This window comes from Gorilla gorilla, chromosome 10 (assembly GCF_029281585.2).
Source record: "Gorilla gorilla gorilla isolate KB3781 chromosome 10, NHGRI_mGorGor1-v2.1_pri, whole genome shotgun sequence".
NCBI classification, from domain to species: Eukaryota; Metazoa; Chordata; class Mammalia; order Primates; family Hominidae; genus Gorilla; species Gorilla gorilla.
In genome coordinates, this window is record NC_073234.2 from 74601122 (window position 1) to 74617976 (window position 16855).

Here is a 16855-nt window from a genome sequence, read left to right on the forward strand (position 1 = left end):
GTGAGAAGGCCAGAGTAATTAGACATAAATGAGGGAGGGGTTGTGGGATTGGAAATGAGATTGCCAGAACTTAAGGTAAGACAATATCTTACATTCTTTTGCTTGAATTTGACCATTTTATTTTACTTTTCATTTATTTATCTTTTTTGAGACAGGATCTCACTCTGTTGTCCAGGGTGTAGTGCAGAGGCACAATCATGGCTCACTGCATCCTCTACCTCTGGTACTCAGGTGATCCTCCCACCTCAGTCTCCTGAGTAGCTGGGACTATAGGCATGCACCACCATGCTCTGCTAATTTTTGTATATTTTTGTAGAGATGGTATTTTGCCATATTGCGCAGGCTGGTCTTGAACTCCTGGGCTCGAGGGATCCACCCACCTCAGCTTCTCAAAATGCCGAGATTACAGGCATGAGCCACCACGCCCAGGCTGAATTTGACTAGTTTAGTTAAGCTTTTTTGTCTACAACTGTCCGTCTTTCAACCATAAGGCTATCATGCACTCTCTAGATGCATCGAAGAGTCTTGCCCATATTATTAGGGTTAGTGGGATGGCTCTAAATTGGCCTTGATGGAGCAGTATTGTGCTTGGGCTTGGCGGATGGCAGTGGTGAAGCTGAAGGCACCTATGCAAAAAGGCAGACATTGTGTGGGTTTCCTCCAGGGAGGGTAAAAAGTTACTATAATAACACTATTGAGAAACATTGCTGGTAGAGCTTCCCAGGGTGTTTTATGGCTATTCTCATTCATGAGAAATGTTGCTGAATTTCATACCTTATATGAGTCCATCTCTCACTCTTTTTTTTTTTTTTCCATCAATATAAGCCTGTAAAGAGATCCTCTCTGGTTTTACCTGACCCAGGTCTCTGGCTTTCTCCTCCCAGGACTGGGACCTTAATCAATCCTTACTATGACTTTACTTATTTTAGATTTAAGTCAGCAAAAAGGGAGTCCTTCTTGAACTCTAACCAAGAGAATTTGCTTAAGGAAATGATAAAAGGGTCTTACTAGAAAGTGTATAGAACCACGATGAGGGCCACTGAGCCTCACTTTATATGGAATCATTAATCTATTACTTTTCAGAACTGTGGAAGCCCTATTCAGTGTAGTGCAGAATTTTGTATTAACATCGATTCATCTGTCATTAATTGTATTCAAGCTGACATTAATTAATGCTTAATAACTACTATTATAATATAACTCTTGAGCACTTTTTATGTATTAAGTCCTGTGTCAAGTTCTTAATAAATATTGTCTTATTGAATACTGGCAGTAACTCTTACAGATCAGGAACTAGAGACTGAGTTAGAACAGTGGTTCTCAAGCTGACTGTAAATTAGAACCACCTGGGTAGTGTTGACACCTCACCATGCCCTGGCCACACTGAGACCAATGAAATCAGAGTCTTACAGGTGGGGTGCAGGCTTTACTCTTTTTAAAGCATTTATTACCCAAGTGATTCCACTGTGGAGTCCAGTGTTTCTCAGACTTTATAGTCCAATGCTGCTTAAACTTTATTCTGTACTAAATCACCAGGGGACCTGATGACAAATGAGTACAAATTACATCTCCTGTGTAATTCAATGCAGAAGATGTCAAGTGATAAAACAGAGGCATTTCAGAATTTCTAGTTATTTGAACAAAGATTGGAGAACTGCTATTTTAGATATTTGAAGCTCAGTTTGTATTTTATCTACTTTTATAAAGGAGCAGAACCAGGTTGTTGAATGAATCTCTTTGCCTGAGTCCCTTGGCATTTTATTTGGTTTTCTTTTCTTGGCCCTAATGCTTTTTACCTTATGTTTTAAGACATATTTATGCCTTATCTTTACACTGATCTGTAAGCAACTTGAAGGCAGAGTACTTACTGTGCTTTTCTTTTAATAGACACTATACACATGTTTGTTAAAGAAATAATAAAGGATTATAAAAGATTTACTAAAAATGGTAATACTTGAGTAGGATGAAGTTCTAGGTGTCCTTTCTTAGGCATTCTCTCACAGTTCATATCTAGTCAATCTTTAAAATTCATGGTACATGGAATTAGCAAATACTGAACCATTGTTCCTAGGGGAAATATAGAGTTAGGTTCCTGTGAGCTTCTGGTCACAACATTTTTGTTGACGAATACATAGCCTTGTTCTATGTATGCTTCTGTTTAAATACACCTTATTTAATATACGTTGCTGATTCATTAACATTGAACTTGTGGTCAACAGCACTATAACTCATGCATGAACGAAGCTCATCTAGCACAATTATTTTCTTTGTAAGGCACATCACAGCCTTCTTGTGCTTTAGGAACACTAGACGGCACTTCTACACCTCACGTGGGGGCCATCTTATTGTGAAATATGAAAAACATGGCACTAAATAGACCACAAAAAGGATACTTGTTTATAGCATGAGAGCTGAGACAAGAAGGCAGAGCATCACCTTGTTCCACTTCAGCTTGGAAATGTGCCTACTGGGCCACTTAAATTTTTGCCACTCTATGTATGTCCTGGAATGACCACAAAAGCTCCTTGAATATTGATTTGGGGGCTACAAATAAATTTTACTGAACAGGAGAATTCACAAGTACAGAAGCCACAAATAATGAGGATTGATTGTACATTAATACTTTCACATGCAGACAATTAAACTACACAAACTACACTACTGTCTGCCAGCAGTGTTAGCTGAGTTGGCTATTTGATCAATGTTCTTAGTTTAGCATGCATCAGAACTGCCTGGATGCATGGGTATTAAACCACTCATTCTTGGGCCACACCCCCAAAGTTTCTGATTCAGTCGATGGGGATGAAGTTTCAGAATTTGTATTTCTAACAAGCTCCCAGGCAATGCTGATGCCACTGGTCTAGGGACCACACTTTGAGAACTACTACCTAGGTAAAAATGCTGCATTCTTTGAAATAGACTATAATTCCGAATTTCCCCTTAAAGCAGAGGGATCTTGAGTCAATTACTAGTTAATATGTATTTATGTTCATATAATATATGAAACTGTTAAAGATGTCAATATGTAAGTGTGCTAATTTTTTATAATTTGTTTTTTTATATTGTTTTGCTTTTAGGAACTCATATGTTCGGTTAAGGCATTTATGCACCAACACTTGGGTAACCAGTACTAGTATCCCCATAGACACAGATGAAGAGAGGCCTGTTATGTTAAAGGTAAATGTCACTGAAGATGGTTTAATTTTCAGCCAAATGCCATGAGAATAGGATTAGGATAGGAATGCTGTGTGACATGTTCCTTATACTCCATCTTCACCAATATTACAGATCATTGCAATTAATTTCATCAAGCATGCATGTCTGCCAGTTGCTTAGGTAGCTGATCTAAATGGGTTGGAGGCAGCAAAGCTGTGATTCAGGAGGATGCTACAGAGACACCAAAAAGAATGGTAGCAGCATATGGATGGAGGAGTAGAATCCGGGAGTGCCTTTTCTCTACTCTGTCGAAACTGAAGCAGAGGGCAAGTGTGAAAGGGAGAAGTTTCCGGTGGGGCTTTGGGAACAGGGCAGGAAGTGGGCACAGGAAATCTCTGTGTCCCTGCAGCCTTTCATAGTGGATGATGCATGTGGGAGTTACTGTGTTCGGATGATCTATTCTTGTCTTATATTTCTTAAACAGTACTAGATGTGTTAGTCTTCAAAGAATATTGTATAGTTGTTTATAAAACTAAGCTTAATGGAAAAACATTTCAGATTGGAACCTGCCAAACCAAAGAAGATAAAGAAGCGTTCGCAATCGTGTCTGTTCCACTGTCTGAAGTTCGAGACTTAGACTTTGCCAATGATGCCAATAAAGTACTAGCGACCACAGTTAAAAAGCTAGAAAACGGCACAATAACTCAGAATGAAAGGAGGTGAGTAACTCTTTAAATGGGTCTTAAATAATCAAGAGTCAGTTGTCAATTGTTATAGTAAGCCTGATATGAATGAATGACTCTAAGGGAATATTTAGAACATTCTCGATAGCACACTTGCTTCTGAATGAGGTGGGAACTTATTCCTCTTGATCATAGTGAGTGAGTGAAATTTGTCAAATTTAAATCTGTTGGAATATTTACTTGTCCCATTTTAGCTTTGCTTGAAAATAGTTGTTTTAAGTTACTTTCTGGTCATTCTTTTTTAAATCCTTTGTGAGAGATTTGCAATACCTTTTGCTGTGCATGATTTGATATTTGGATTTAGAGTTCTAAAGGACCTAAAGGAAAGTTTGTGTTTCTCTGATCTTATTTATTCAAGATGCATTTCTCAGCTCTGGTACCACAAAATAAACAGATATGTAAAACCAGAAAAAAAAATCTGCAGGGTGTAGTTCTCTGCCCTCATACCTTGTTCAGAGAAACTGGAACCTTGATTCTTCAGCTCTGGTTTTGGAAATAAGTAAGAAAGAGAATGATATTGACAGCTAACGATTATTGCATGCCTGCTTTGTGTCACTTACTAGGTTGGGCACTGTAAATATATTTTATCTAATCCTTCAAATAGCCTTGAAATAGGTATTCCTGTTTTACATAAAGGAAAACTGAGGAGGGTAAGCAAACAAGGTAAAGCTTCATAGTTAATACTGAGGGAGGATTCAATCATGTATGGTTTAAAGTCCATATGCTTTGCAGTATGCCTAAGCACAAGCATCCTCTGTATTTCCTCTCTTCATGATCTACTACATGCCTTTTAATTTAAACAAGAAAAAGCTGTTTGCCAATTTCCCAGTCATTCAGACATTGGAGCTCTCATACACAGCTGGTGAAATGATAATTGATGTATGCACCTTGGAAAATAGTTTGGCAGTAACTAGCAAAATTAAAGAAGCAAACACCCCGTGACTCACCAATTCCACTCCCAGGCTGAACATTCTTCAACATCTGTCCAAAAGACTCTCCTCCACATGTGTACCAGGACACATGTTCAAGAATGTTCAGCTTTGTTTGAAATAACCCCAAATGGAAAACCATCCAAATGTCCATCACCAGTTGAATAGAGGATGAAAATTATGTTATTTTCATACAACGGAATACAGTTTTGCGATGAAAATAAATGAACTACATCTATGTGCAATGGCGTGGCTAAATTTAACAAACGGATTGGGTGAAAACTAGACACAACATTCTCTGATAAATCAGGTAACAAAATGTATTTGATTGATGGAATTTTGAAGTAAATGTGATTTTATCCATCAGTTTCTGAGTAACAAAGAGCACCAAGTTTTAATTTAAATAGGGGATTTAACACTAGGGATCAGGGAGTTTAGTTATGAAGAGTTAAAAAAATTTAAAAAACAGTGTAAGCTGTTGAAATGGCAAGTGAATTATTTTAATGATGTAATAAAATATTTTTAAATTTTGACATAGTGATCATTTAATGAAAAAACTCACCAAAATGTCTCCATTTGAATTGTATTGATAATGTGGGACATATGTGTAATTCAATATATACATATACCCATATGTATATACAGAAAATTATTTTTAATACTTTCCTACTGATATGAAATTTAAAATTGGAAATTTTGTGAGTGTTTTTCTTGTCCAATAGAGCCTAATTGTTTCCTTTTTTTTCAGTGATTTAACAATCTCTTGAGGGCTGCACCTTTAAATTCCCAGATTGTCAATAGACATGTATAGTATATGGGATAAGGTGGACACAAGTGCACATATAAATAAAATCTTCTTAAGACTTTTAACTATTCATTTACAGTAGGAGAGTATGTAGAAATCATCATCCACAAGTCATAATTAGGTTGTGTGCCTACTGTAGTTTTTTCCATTTCTGTATTATATGAACATTTGCATATTAAAATTTGATTTTTCCCAGAGACAAGTATTATATACTGTATTTATATTTAAATCAAACTGTGGTAATGTATTTCTCAGAAAATAATGTTGGGGACCATAGCCTGAACATGTGGACTTGAAGCGACATGGAGGAGGAGGTTGATCCCGTTGTGTATAAGTTAATATGTGATAACTATTGAATCTTGTACAAAAACAAAAATTGAAAAAGAAAAAAGAAAAGCAAAAATACAGTTTTTATTTTGAAATACAAAAAATAAAAATAAAAAAAGAAAACTAGACACAACAAAGACATTCACTGTAGTACTATGTGTGACATTCAAAAACAAGCAAAAACAAACTCCATTTCTTTGGGGGTGTTTAAGCAATTAGAAGAACCATAAAGAAATGCAAGGAAGTCATTGTGACAAAAAACAGGATGGTGTTTCTTCTTAGAGGGGAGGGAGGAATTATGCTCCCTGAAGGTTTGAAAGGCTCCTGCAGGGTTCCATTTCCTGCTCTTGGTGGTGGCTTCATGGGATTCACTTTTCAGTAGTCCTTAGCTATATGTTTTAAAACCTTTTAGATATACATCTTACAATACAAAAGAACAAAAAATCCAAGTTTGCTTCCCTCCATCCCTGTCAATTAGAAAAAAATCCTAAATATGCAAACAAATGGAATAGCTGTTTCTCAGCTTCCTCTCTATTCTTACCTCTATTTTTCTCCCTGGCAAACTTACATTTCAAAACAACTATTGTATATTCAGTCCCACCTCCAACCCTGTTAGGGGAAATGAATAAAGGCCGGAAGCAGAAACAACTGGCCTACTTTTATGGGCTATAGACAATTAAATATCAGAGCTAAATTATGGCAGGAAATGGATTCTGATGTGCAGATAGGAATTTTTATTTGCCTGTTATTGATCTAACTTTTCCTTTTGTGAATCTATTTCTTTGTTTCTAACACTCTTACATATGCACAGCAATTTACTTGGCTTCACTTAAAAAGTCTCCCTTGCTAAGCATTAAGGTATTCCTTGAAGAAAAGGACAGATAAAAATTCAGATTATGGTCTCTCCACCAACGCTGGCTGGAATCCTGTGCGAGTCACTCTTCTTCAGTCACAGCTGGAGATTATCTTAACCTCTCAAGATGATTCTAAGGAAGGTGGTGGACTAGGACTGACTAGAGAGCATGCATTTTTATTTCCTTTGCTTCTTTCCCTGCTGTTTTGGAGTGAAAAACGTCGTATTAATAGCAAAGAGAAGGCTTTGCCTAAGAAATATGAAGGTACAATTATTGATCTTAATTTAGTAATTTCAGAAAAGCCATCTCCCATCAAAATTCATTCAAAGCTGCCTGTCAGTAAGGTAGAGCTTATTGGCAGAGTTGAATGCATTTATATTATTTTCTCAGTTTTGGAATTGAATATAAAATTATTTCTGAAAATAACTGACAACTCTGACTTTTTTTCCCCCTATGGAAAATGAAGTGATTATTATCTGTCTCAAAAAGCCTGTGTTGTTGGAAATTTTTTTTTCTCTCTCTCTCTGTCTTCCCTTTTTACTTATCCCAGGAATGAACACGAACCCTGGAAGTACAGCTCCTGTGTTATGCTTCAAGACCCTCAACCTTAGATATTTTCCATTGGAATTTTCTAATCTTATTCTACATAATTGCACCCACAAAATAGAGAGGACTGGGAACATATTGTCAGGGATGGAGGAGGGAAGATGGAGGGGTGTTAACTGTCATCCAGAACTTGAGGAAGTGACACAGGCAGTCCTTGACCAGCATTTCTGCACTATGTTTACCTCTGAGGGTACACAAAATACTGGGGTTTCTCTCAAGCAGTGAGAGTTCAGAGATGTGATTAATTCAGTATTACTGAACTCCTGGTATGTGCCAGGCACTTGGCCATGCAGCATGGCTATATGTAGTGCTAATGTGGTGGTGAAGGCCACAGACTATCCCATGTTTCTGTGAAACTTACCCTCTCGAGGGATGGTTCTCATTCCCCATGATAGGAGCCCAGCATCTAGAATAGGGGTCATTCACCATGTGATCACCAGATCAGATGTCATTCTGATGTTGCTTCTCTGAGCAACATCATTTTCTCTTAAATTTTATTTGCGAGGTATGACTATCCTGACACCAGCAATCTTTTGTTTAATATTTGAAATGCCTGATGTCTCTTTTTCCATATCTTTTTAATTCAGATTTCCTGGTCATTTTGTTTTAGTTGTGTCTCTTACGAGCAGCAGAAGGTTGATTTGAAACAATCTAATCTGATAGTCTATTTTATTTATTTTTAAGGTTGATTGTAACAATCCAATCTGATAGTCTATTTTATTTATTTTTTTTTGAGAGAGGGTCTTGCTCTGTTGCCCAGGCTGGAGTGCAGTGGTATGACCATGGCTCACTGCAGCCTCAACCTCCTGGGCTCAGGTGATCCTCCCACCTCAGACTCCCGAGTAGCTGGAAACACAGGCACGTGCCACCACACCCAGCTAATTTTTTGGATTTTTCTAGAGACAGGGTTTCGCCGTGTTGCCCAGGCTAATCTCAAACTCCTGAGCTTAAGCAATCTACCTTTCTTGGCCTCCCAAAGTGCTGAGATTACAGACGTGAGCCACCGTGCCTGGCTGATAGTCTATTTTCATTTGCAAGTTTAATGACTTTGTATTTGACAAATTTATTTGAATGCATTTTTATTTTTGTTTTTCTTTCTTTAGTGTAGCTTTTCATTTCCTTTTACTTCTTTCTTGCTTTCTGCTACATTAATAAAGTTTATATTCCCCTCCCACCCAATTTACTGTTTTCTCTACTGATTTAGAAGCTTTAGGTCATATTTTCATTCATTAGCAATTACCCTTGAATTCTTATCATACATTTTGACCATATATTCTTCCTGATAAACTTGAAGTTACTAATTTTTTCCCCCTCCCATGAAAGAAAAGTGCCGCGGCATGCTTTGGTTTTGCTCTGACATTCTCCCTCCCATCTTTCTTGTAGTAGTTGTTTAGAACCATAGTTCTGTGTTTATTCTCTTCATTTGTAAAATTTTAATTTGATAAATACAAAAGAATAAATGTATCAATATAAATCATGATGCACCACCTTTTGTTTTTAGTGATAAATTTTGTTCCTTTTTTTAAGACAAAGAAACATCTTTTTTTTTACTTAAAACATTTATTTTATTTTTAAATCTTATTTCAGTAGTTTTTGAGGAGATAAATTTAGTTTCTAAATTTTTTTAGTGATTAATTATATTTTTTAAACAATTTTACCTCTTCTTCTGCCCCTTTCTTTACGTCTTCCTCCTGCCTTTATTACTTGTATCTCACTTATTCTTTCTCTTTTCATCTTGCTGAAATTTATTCTTTAGTCCATTCAGTGGAGAGGCCTATGGGTTATAATCTTTTTAGGTTTTACGTATATGAAAATATCTTTATTTTGCCTTTACTCTTTTTTTTTTTTTTTTAAAGACAAGAGTCTCACTCTGTCACCCAGGCTGGAATGCAGTGGCGTGATCTTGGCTCACTGCAACCTCCGCCTCCCAGGCTCAAGTGGTTCTTCTGCCTCAGCCTCCCGAGTAGTTGGGATCATAGGCACCTGCCACCACATCTGGCTAATTTTTGTATTTTTAGTAGATACAGGGTTTCACCATGTTAGCCAGGATGGTCTCGAACTCCCGACCTCAGGTAATCTGCCTGCCTTAGCCTCCCAAAGTGCTGGGATTACAGGTATGAGCCACCATGCCCAACCAGAATTTACTCTCTTAACATATTTCTTTTTTATTTTTTTGAGATAGAGTCTTGCTCTGTTGCCCAGGCTGGAGTGCAGTGGCACGATCTTGGCTCACTGCAATCTCCGCCTCCTGGGTTCAAGTGATTCTCCTGCCTCAGCCTCCTGAGTAGCTGGGATTACAGGTGTGTGCCACCACACCTAGCTAATTTTTGTATTTTTGGTAGAGATGGGGTTTCACCATGTTGGCGAGGCTGGTGTTGAACTCCTGACCTCAGGTGATCTGCCCGCCTCTGCCTCCCAAAGTGCTGGGATTACAGGCGTGAGCCACTGCATTCTTGCCATTACTCTTAAGTGATACTTTATAGAGATGTTAGATTGATAATTACTTTCTATCTGTATTTTAAAGCTATAATTTAATTATTTTCTAGCATCTCTTGTTGCTGTTAAGAAATCTGCTGTCAATAGACTTGTTATTCTTCATTGGTAATTTTTCTTGACTTGGTAATTTTTTTTTTATTATTATACTTTAAGTTTTAGGGTACATGTGCACAATGTGCAGGTTAGTTACGTATGTATACATGTGCCATGCTGGTGCGCTGCACCCACTAACTCGTCATCTAGCATTAGGTATATCTCCCAATGCTATCCCTCCCCCCTCCCCCCACCCCACAACAGTCCCCAGAGTGTGATGTTCCCCTTCCTGTGTCCAAGTGTTCTTATTGTTCAATTCCCACCTATGAGTGAGAATATGCGGTGTTTGGTTTTTTGTTCTTGCGATAGTTTACTGAGAATGATGATTTCCAATTTCATCCATGTCCCTACAAAGGACATGAACTCATCATTTTTTATGGCTGCATAGTATTCCATGGTGTATATGTGCCACATTTTCTTAATCCAGTCTATCATTGTTGGACATTTGGGTTGGTTCCAAGTCTTTGCTATTGTGAATAGTGCTGCAATAAACATGCGTGTGCATGTGTCTTTATAGCAGCATGATTTATAGTCCTTTGGGTATATACCCAGTAATGGGATGGCTGGGTCAAATGGTATTTCTGTTCTAGATCCCTGAGGAATTGCCACACTGACTTCCACAATGGTTGAACTAGTTGACAGTCCCACCAACAGTGTAAAAGTGTTCCTATTTCTCCACATCCTCTCCAGCACCTGTTGTTTCTTGACTTTTTAATGATTGCCATTCTAACTGGTGTGAGATGATATCTCATAGTGGTTTTGATTTGCATTTCTCTGATGGCCAGTGATGGTGAGCATTTTTTCACGTGTTTTTTGGCTGCATAAATGTCTTGTTTTGAGAAGCGTCTGTTCATATCCTTTGCCCACTTTTTGATGGGGTTGTTTGTTTTTTTCTTGTAAATTTGTTGGAGTTCATTGTAGATTCTGGATATTAGCCCTTTGTCAGATAAGTAGGTTGCGAAAATTTTCTCCCATTTTGCGGGTTGCCTGTTCACTCTGATGGTAGTTTCTTTTTCTGTGCAGAAGCTCTTTAGTTTAATTAGATCCCATTTGTCAATTTTGGCTTTTGTTGCCATTGCTTTTGGTGTTTTAGACATGAAGTCCTTGCTCATGCCTATGTCCTGAGTGGTAATGCCTAGGTTTTCTTCTAGGGTTTTTATGATTTTAGGTCTAATGTTTAAGTCTTTAATCCATTTTGAATTGATTTTTGTATAAGGTGTAAAGAAGGGATCCAGTTTCAGCTTTCTACATATGGCTAGCCAGTTTTCCCAGCGCCATTTATTAAATAGGGAATCCTTTTCCCATTGCTTGTTTTTCTCAGGTTTGTCAAAGATCAGATAGTTGTAGATATGCGGCGTTATTTCTGAGGGCTCCGTTCTGTTCCATTGGTCTATATCTCTGTTTTGGTACCAGTACCATGCTGTTTTGGTTACTGTAGCCTTGTAGTATAGTTTGAAGTCAGGTAGTGTGATGCCTCCAGCTTTGTTCTTTTGGCTTAGGGTTGACTTGGCAATGCAGGCTCTTTTTTGGTTCCATATGAACTTTAAAGTAGTTTTTTCCAATTCTGTGAAGAAAGTCATTGGTAGCTTGATGGGGATGGCACTGAATCTATAAATTACCTTGGGCAGTATGGCCATTTTCATGATATTGATTCTTCCTACCCATGAGCATGGAATGTTCTTCCGTTTGTTTGTGTCCTCTTTTATTTCCTTAAGCAGTGGTTTGTAGTTCTCCTTGAAGAGGTCCTTCACGTCCCTTGTAAGGTGGATTCCTAGGTATTTTATTCTCTTTGAAGCACTTGTGAATGGGAGTTCACTCATGATTTGGCTCTCTGTTTGTCTGTTGTTGGTGTATAAGAATGCTTGTGATTTTTGTACATTGAATTTGTATCCTGAGACTTTGCTGAAGTTGCTTATCAGCTTAAGGAGATTTTGGGCTGAGACAATGGGGTTTTCTAGATATACAATCATGTCATCTGCAAACAGGGACAATTTGACTTCCTCTTTTCCTAATTGAATACCCTTTATTTCCTTCTCCTGCCTAATTGCCCTAGCCAGAACTTCCAACACTATGTTGAATAGGAGTGGTGAGAGAGGGCATCCCTGTCTTGTGCCAGTTTTCAAAGGGAATGCTTCCAGTTTTTGTCCATTCAGTATGATATTGGCTGTGGGTTTGTCATAGATAGCTCTTATTATTTTGAGATACGTCCCATCAATACCTAATTTATTGAGAGTTTTTAGCATGAAGGGTTGTTGAATTTTTTCAAAGGCCTTTTCTGCATCTATTGAGATAGTCATGTGGTTTTTGTCTTTGGTTCTGTTTATATGCTGGATTACATTTATTGATTTGCATATGTTGAACCACCCTTGCATCCCAGGGATGAAGCCCACTTGCTCATGGTGGATAAGCTTTTTGCTGTGCTGCTGGATTCGGTTTGCTAGTATTTTATTGAGGATTTTTGCATCAATGTTCATCAAGGATATTGGTCTAAAATTCTCTTTTTTTGTGGTGTCTCTGCCCGGCTTTGGTATCAGGATGATGCTGGCCTCATAAAATGAGTTAGGGAGGATTCCCTCTTTTTCTATTGATTGGAATAGTTTCAGAAGGAATGGTACCAGTTCCTCCTTGTATCTCTGGTAGAATTCGGCTGTGAATCCATCTGGTCCTGGACTCTTTTTGGTTGGTAAGCTATTGATTATTGGCGCAATTTCAGCTCCTGTTATTGGTCTATTCAGAGCTTCTTCCTGGTTTAGTCTTGGGAGAGTGTATGTGTCAAGGAATTTATCCATTTCTTCTAGATTTTCTAGTTTATTTGCATAGAGGTGTTTGTAGTAATCTCTGATGGTAGTTTGTATTTCTGTAGGATTGGTGGTGATATCCCCTTTATCATTTTTTATTGCATCTATTTGATTCTTCTCTCTTTTTTTCTTTATTAGTCTTGCTAGCAGTCTATCAATTTTGTTGATCCTTTCAAAAAACCGGATCCTGGATTCATTGATTTTTTGAAGGGTTTTTTGTGTCTATTTCCTTCAGTTCTGCTCTGATTTTAGTTATTTCTTGCCTTCTGCTAGCTTTTGAATGTGTTTGCTCTTGCTTCTCTAGTTCTTTTAATTGTGATGTTAGGGTGTCAATTTTGGATCTTTCCTGCTTTCTCTTGTGGGCATTTAGTGCTATAAATTTCCCGCTACACACTGCTTTGAATGTGTCCCAGAGATTCTGGTATGTTGTGTCTTTGTTCTCGTTGGTTTCAAAGAACATCTTTATTTCTGCCTTCATTTCGTTATGTACCCAGTAGTCATTCAGGAGCAGGTTGTTCAGTTTCCATGTAGTTGAGTGGTTTTGAGTTAGTTTCTTAAGCCTGAGTTCTAGTTCGATTGCACTGTGGTCTGAGAGATAGTTTGTTATAATTTCTGCTCTTTTACATTTGCTGAGGAGAGCTTTACTTCCAACTATGTGGTCAGTTTTGGAATAGGTGTGGTGTGGTGCTGAAAGAAATGTATATTCTGTTGATTTGGGGTGGAGAGTTCTGTAGATGTCTATTAGGTCTGCTTGGTGCAGAGCTGAGTTCAATTCCTGGGTATCCTTGTTAACTTTCTGTCTTGTTGATCTGTCTAATGTTGACAGTGGGGTGTTAAAGTCTCCCATTATTAATGTGTGGGAGTCTAAGTCTCTTTGTAGGTCACTCAGGACTTGCTTTATGAATCTGGGTGCTCCTGTATTGGGTGCATATATATTTAGGATAGTTAGCTCTTGTTGTTGAATTGATCCCTTTACTATTATGTAATGGCCTTCTTTGTCTCTTTTGATCTTTGTTGGTTTAAAGTCTGTTTTATCAGAGACTAGGATTGCAACCCCTGCCTTTTTTCGTTTTCCATTTGCTTGGTAGATCTTCCTCCATCCTTTTATTTTGAGCCTATGTGTGTCTCTGCACGTGAGATGGGTTTCCTGAATACAGCACACTGATGGGTCTTGACTCTTTATCCAATCTGCCAGTCTGTGTCTTTTAATTGGAGCATTTAGTCCATTTACATTTAAAGTTAATATTGTTATGTGTGAATTTGATCCTGTCATTATGATGTTAGCTGGTTATTTTGCTCATTAGTTGATGCAGTTTCTTCCTAGTCTCGATGGTCTTTACATTTTGGCATGATTTTGCAGTGGCTGGTACCAGTTGTTCCTTTCCATGTTTAGTGCTTCCTTCAGGAGCTCTTTTAGGGCAGGCCTGGTGGTGACAAAATCTCTCAGCATTTGCTTGTCTGTAAAGTATTTTATTTCTCCTTCACTTATGAAGCTTAGTTTGGCTGGATATGAAATTCTGGGTTGAAAAATCTTTTCTTTAAGAATGTTGAATATTGGTCCCCACTCTCTTCTGGCTTGTAGAGTTTCTGCCGAGAGATCCGCTGTTAGTCTGATGGGCTTCCCTTTGTGGGTAACCCGACCTTTCTCTCTGGCTGCCTTTAACATTTTTTCCTTCATTTCAACTTTGGTGAATCTCACAATTATGTGTCTTGGAGTTGCTCTTCTTGAGGAGTATCTTTGTGGCGTTCTCTGTATTTCCTGAATCTGAACGTTGGCCTGCTTTGCTAGATTGGGGAAGTTGTCCTGGATAATATCCTGCAGAGTGTTTTCCAACTTGGTTCCATTCCTCCCATCACTTTCAGGTACACTAATCAGACACAGATTTGGTCTTTTCACATAGTCTCATATTTCTTGGAGGCTTTGTTCATTTCTTTTTATTCTTTTTTCTCTAAACCTCCCTTCTCGCTTCGTTTCATTCATTTCATCTTCCATTGCTGATACCCTTTCTTCCAGTTGATCGCATCGGCTCCTGAGGCTTCTGCATTCTTCAGGTAGTTCTTGAGCCTTGGCTTTCAGCTCCATCAGCTCCTTTAAGCACTTCTCTGTATTGGTTATTCTAGTTATACATTCGTCTAAATTTTTTTCAAAGTTTTTTACTTCTTTGCTTTTGGTTTGAATTTCCTCCTGTAGCTCGGAGTAGTTTGATCGTCTGAAGCCTTCTTCTCTCAACTCGTAAAAGTCATTCTCCATCCAGCTTTGTTCCATTGCTGGTGAGGAAATGCATTCCTTTGGAGGAGGAGAGGTGCTCTGCTTTTTAGAGTTTCCAGTTTTTCTCCTCTGTTTTTTCCCCATCTTTGTGGTTTTATCTACTTTTGGTCTTTGATGATGGTGATGTACAGATGGGTTTTTGGTGTGGATGTCCTTTCCGTTTGTTAGTTTTCCTTCTAACAGACAGGACCCTCAGCTGCAGGTCTGTTGGAGTTTGCTAGAGGTCCACTCCAGATGCTGTTTGCCTGGGTATCAGCAGCGGTGTTTGTAGAACAGTGGTTTTTTGAGAACCGTGAGTGCTGCTGTCTGATCGTTCCTCTGGAAGTTTTGTCTCAGAGGAGTACACGGCCGTGTGAAGTGTCAGTCTGCCCCTACTGTGGGGTGCCTCCCAGTTAGGCTGCTCAGGGGTCAGGGGTCAGGGACCCACTTGAGGAGGCAGTCTGCTGGTTCTCAGATCTCCAGCTGCATGCTGGGAGAACCACTGCTCTCTTCAAAGCTGTCAGACAGGGACATTTAAGTCTGCAGAGGTTACTGCTCTCTTTTTGTTTGTCTGTGCCCTGCCCCCAGAGGTGGAGCCTACAGAGGCAGGCAGGCCTCCTTGAGCTGTGGTGGGCTTCACCCAGTTCGAGCTTCAGGCTGCTTTGTTTACCTAAGCAAGCCTGGGCAATGGCAGGCGCCCCTCCCCCAGCCTCGCTGCCACCTTGCAGTTTGATCTCAGACTGCTATGCTAGCAATCAGCGAGACCCCGTGGGCGTAGGACCCTCCGAGCCGGGTGCGGGATGTAATCTCCTGGTGCGCCGTTTTTTAAGCCCGTCGGAAAAACGCAGTACTCGGGTGGGAGTGACCCGATTTTCCAGGTGCTATCTTTCACCCCTTTCTTTGACTAGGAAAGGGAACTCCCTGACCCTTTGCGCTTCCCGAGTGAGGCAATGCCTCGCCCTGCTTCGGCTCGCGCACGATGCACGCACCCACTGACCTGCGCCCACTGTCTGGCACTCCCTAGTGAGATGAACCCGGTACCTCAGATGGAAATGCAGAAATCACCGGTCTTCTGCTTCGCTCACACTGGGAGCTGCAGACCGGAGCTGTTCCTATTCGGCCATCTTGGCTCCTCCCCCGGCTTGGTAATTTTATAGATTATTTTTCTTTGCTTTTGATGTCTTAAGTTTCACCATGATGTGTTTACAAAGGAGTTTTATTTTTGTTTTTTCTCATTTGACACTTAAGGTATACTTTTAATCTGAATACTTATTTCTTCCTTCAATTCTTGGAAATTTTCAGCCGTTTTCCTGCAAATATTGCTGCTTCGTCTTTTTCCTCCTTTCTGTCTTTTGGAACTTTTATGAGATATATGTTGGATCCTCTTAATTCCTCTTCTTTCTCTCTTAGCTTCCCTTTTATTATTTGCCTTTTAATAGTTCTCTTTGCTATTATCTGGATCAATTTTTGATACTGCCTTATAGATTAATAATATTTTTAGAATGTATATAGAATAATTTTCCTTCTTCAGTTAAATTTTTATTTAAATAATTATAATAATAATTTTTTTTTTTTTTTGAGACAGGATCTTGCCCTGTCACCCAAGCTGGAATGCAGTGGTGCAATCACACAGCTCACTGCAGCCTTGACCTCCCAGGTTTCAGCAATTCCTCTTGCCTCAGCTGCCTGAGTAGCTGGGACCATAGGCGCATGCCACCTCACCAACTAATTTTTTAATTGTTTTGTGCAAACGGGTTTCACTATGTTGCCCTGGCTGATTTTGACCTCGGGCTCAAGCAA

At 39.0% G+C, this 16855-nt stretch overlaps 1 protein-coding gene across 2 annotated transcripts in view; it reads left to right on the forward strand.

Moving 5' to 3' along the window:
* Positions 1–16855, forward strand: part of ITPR2 (inositol 1,4,5-trisphosphate receptor type 2) — a 499301-nt gene that overhangs the window by 149520 nt on the left and 332926 nt on the right. For both annotated transcript variants that reach the window (XM_031000671.3, XM_055358014.1), the window contains 2 exons: positions 3078–3177; positions 3715–3875. In XM_031000671.3, the coding sequence (XP_030856531.1) occupies positions 3078–3177; positions 3715–3875 (261 nt within the window). The remainder of the gene's footprint in view (positions 1–3077; positions 3178–3714; positions 3876–16855) is intronic.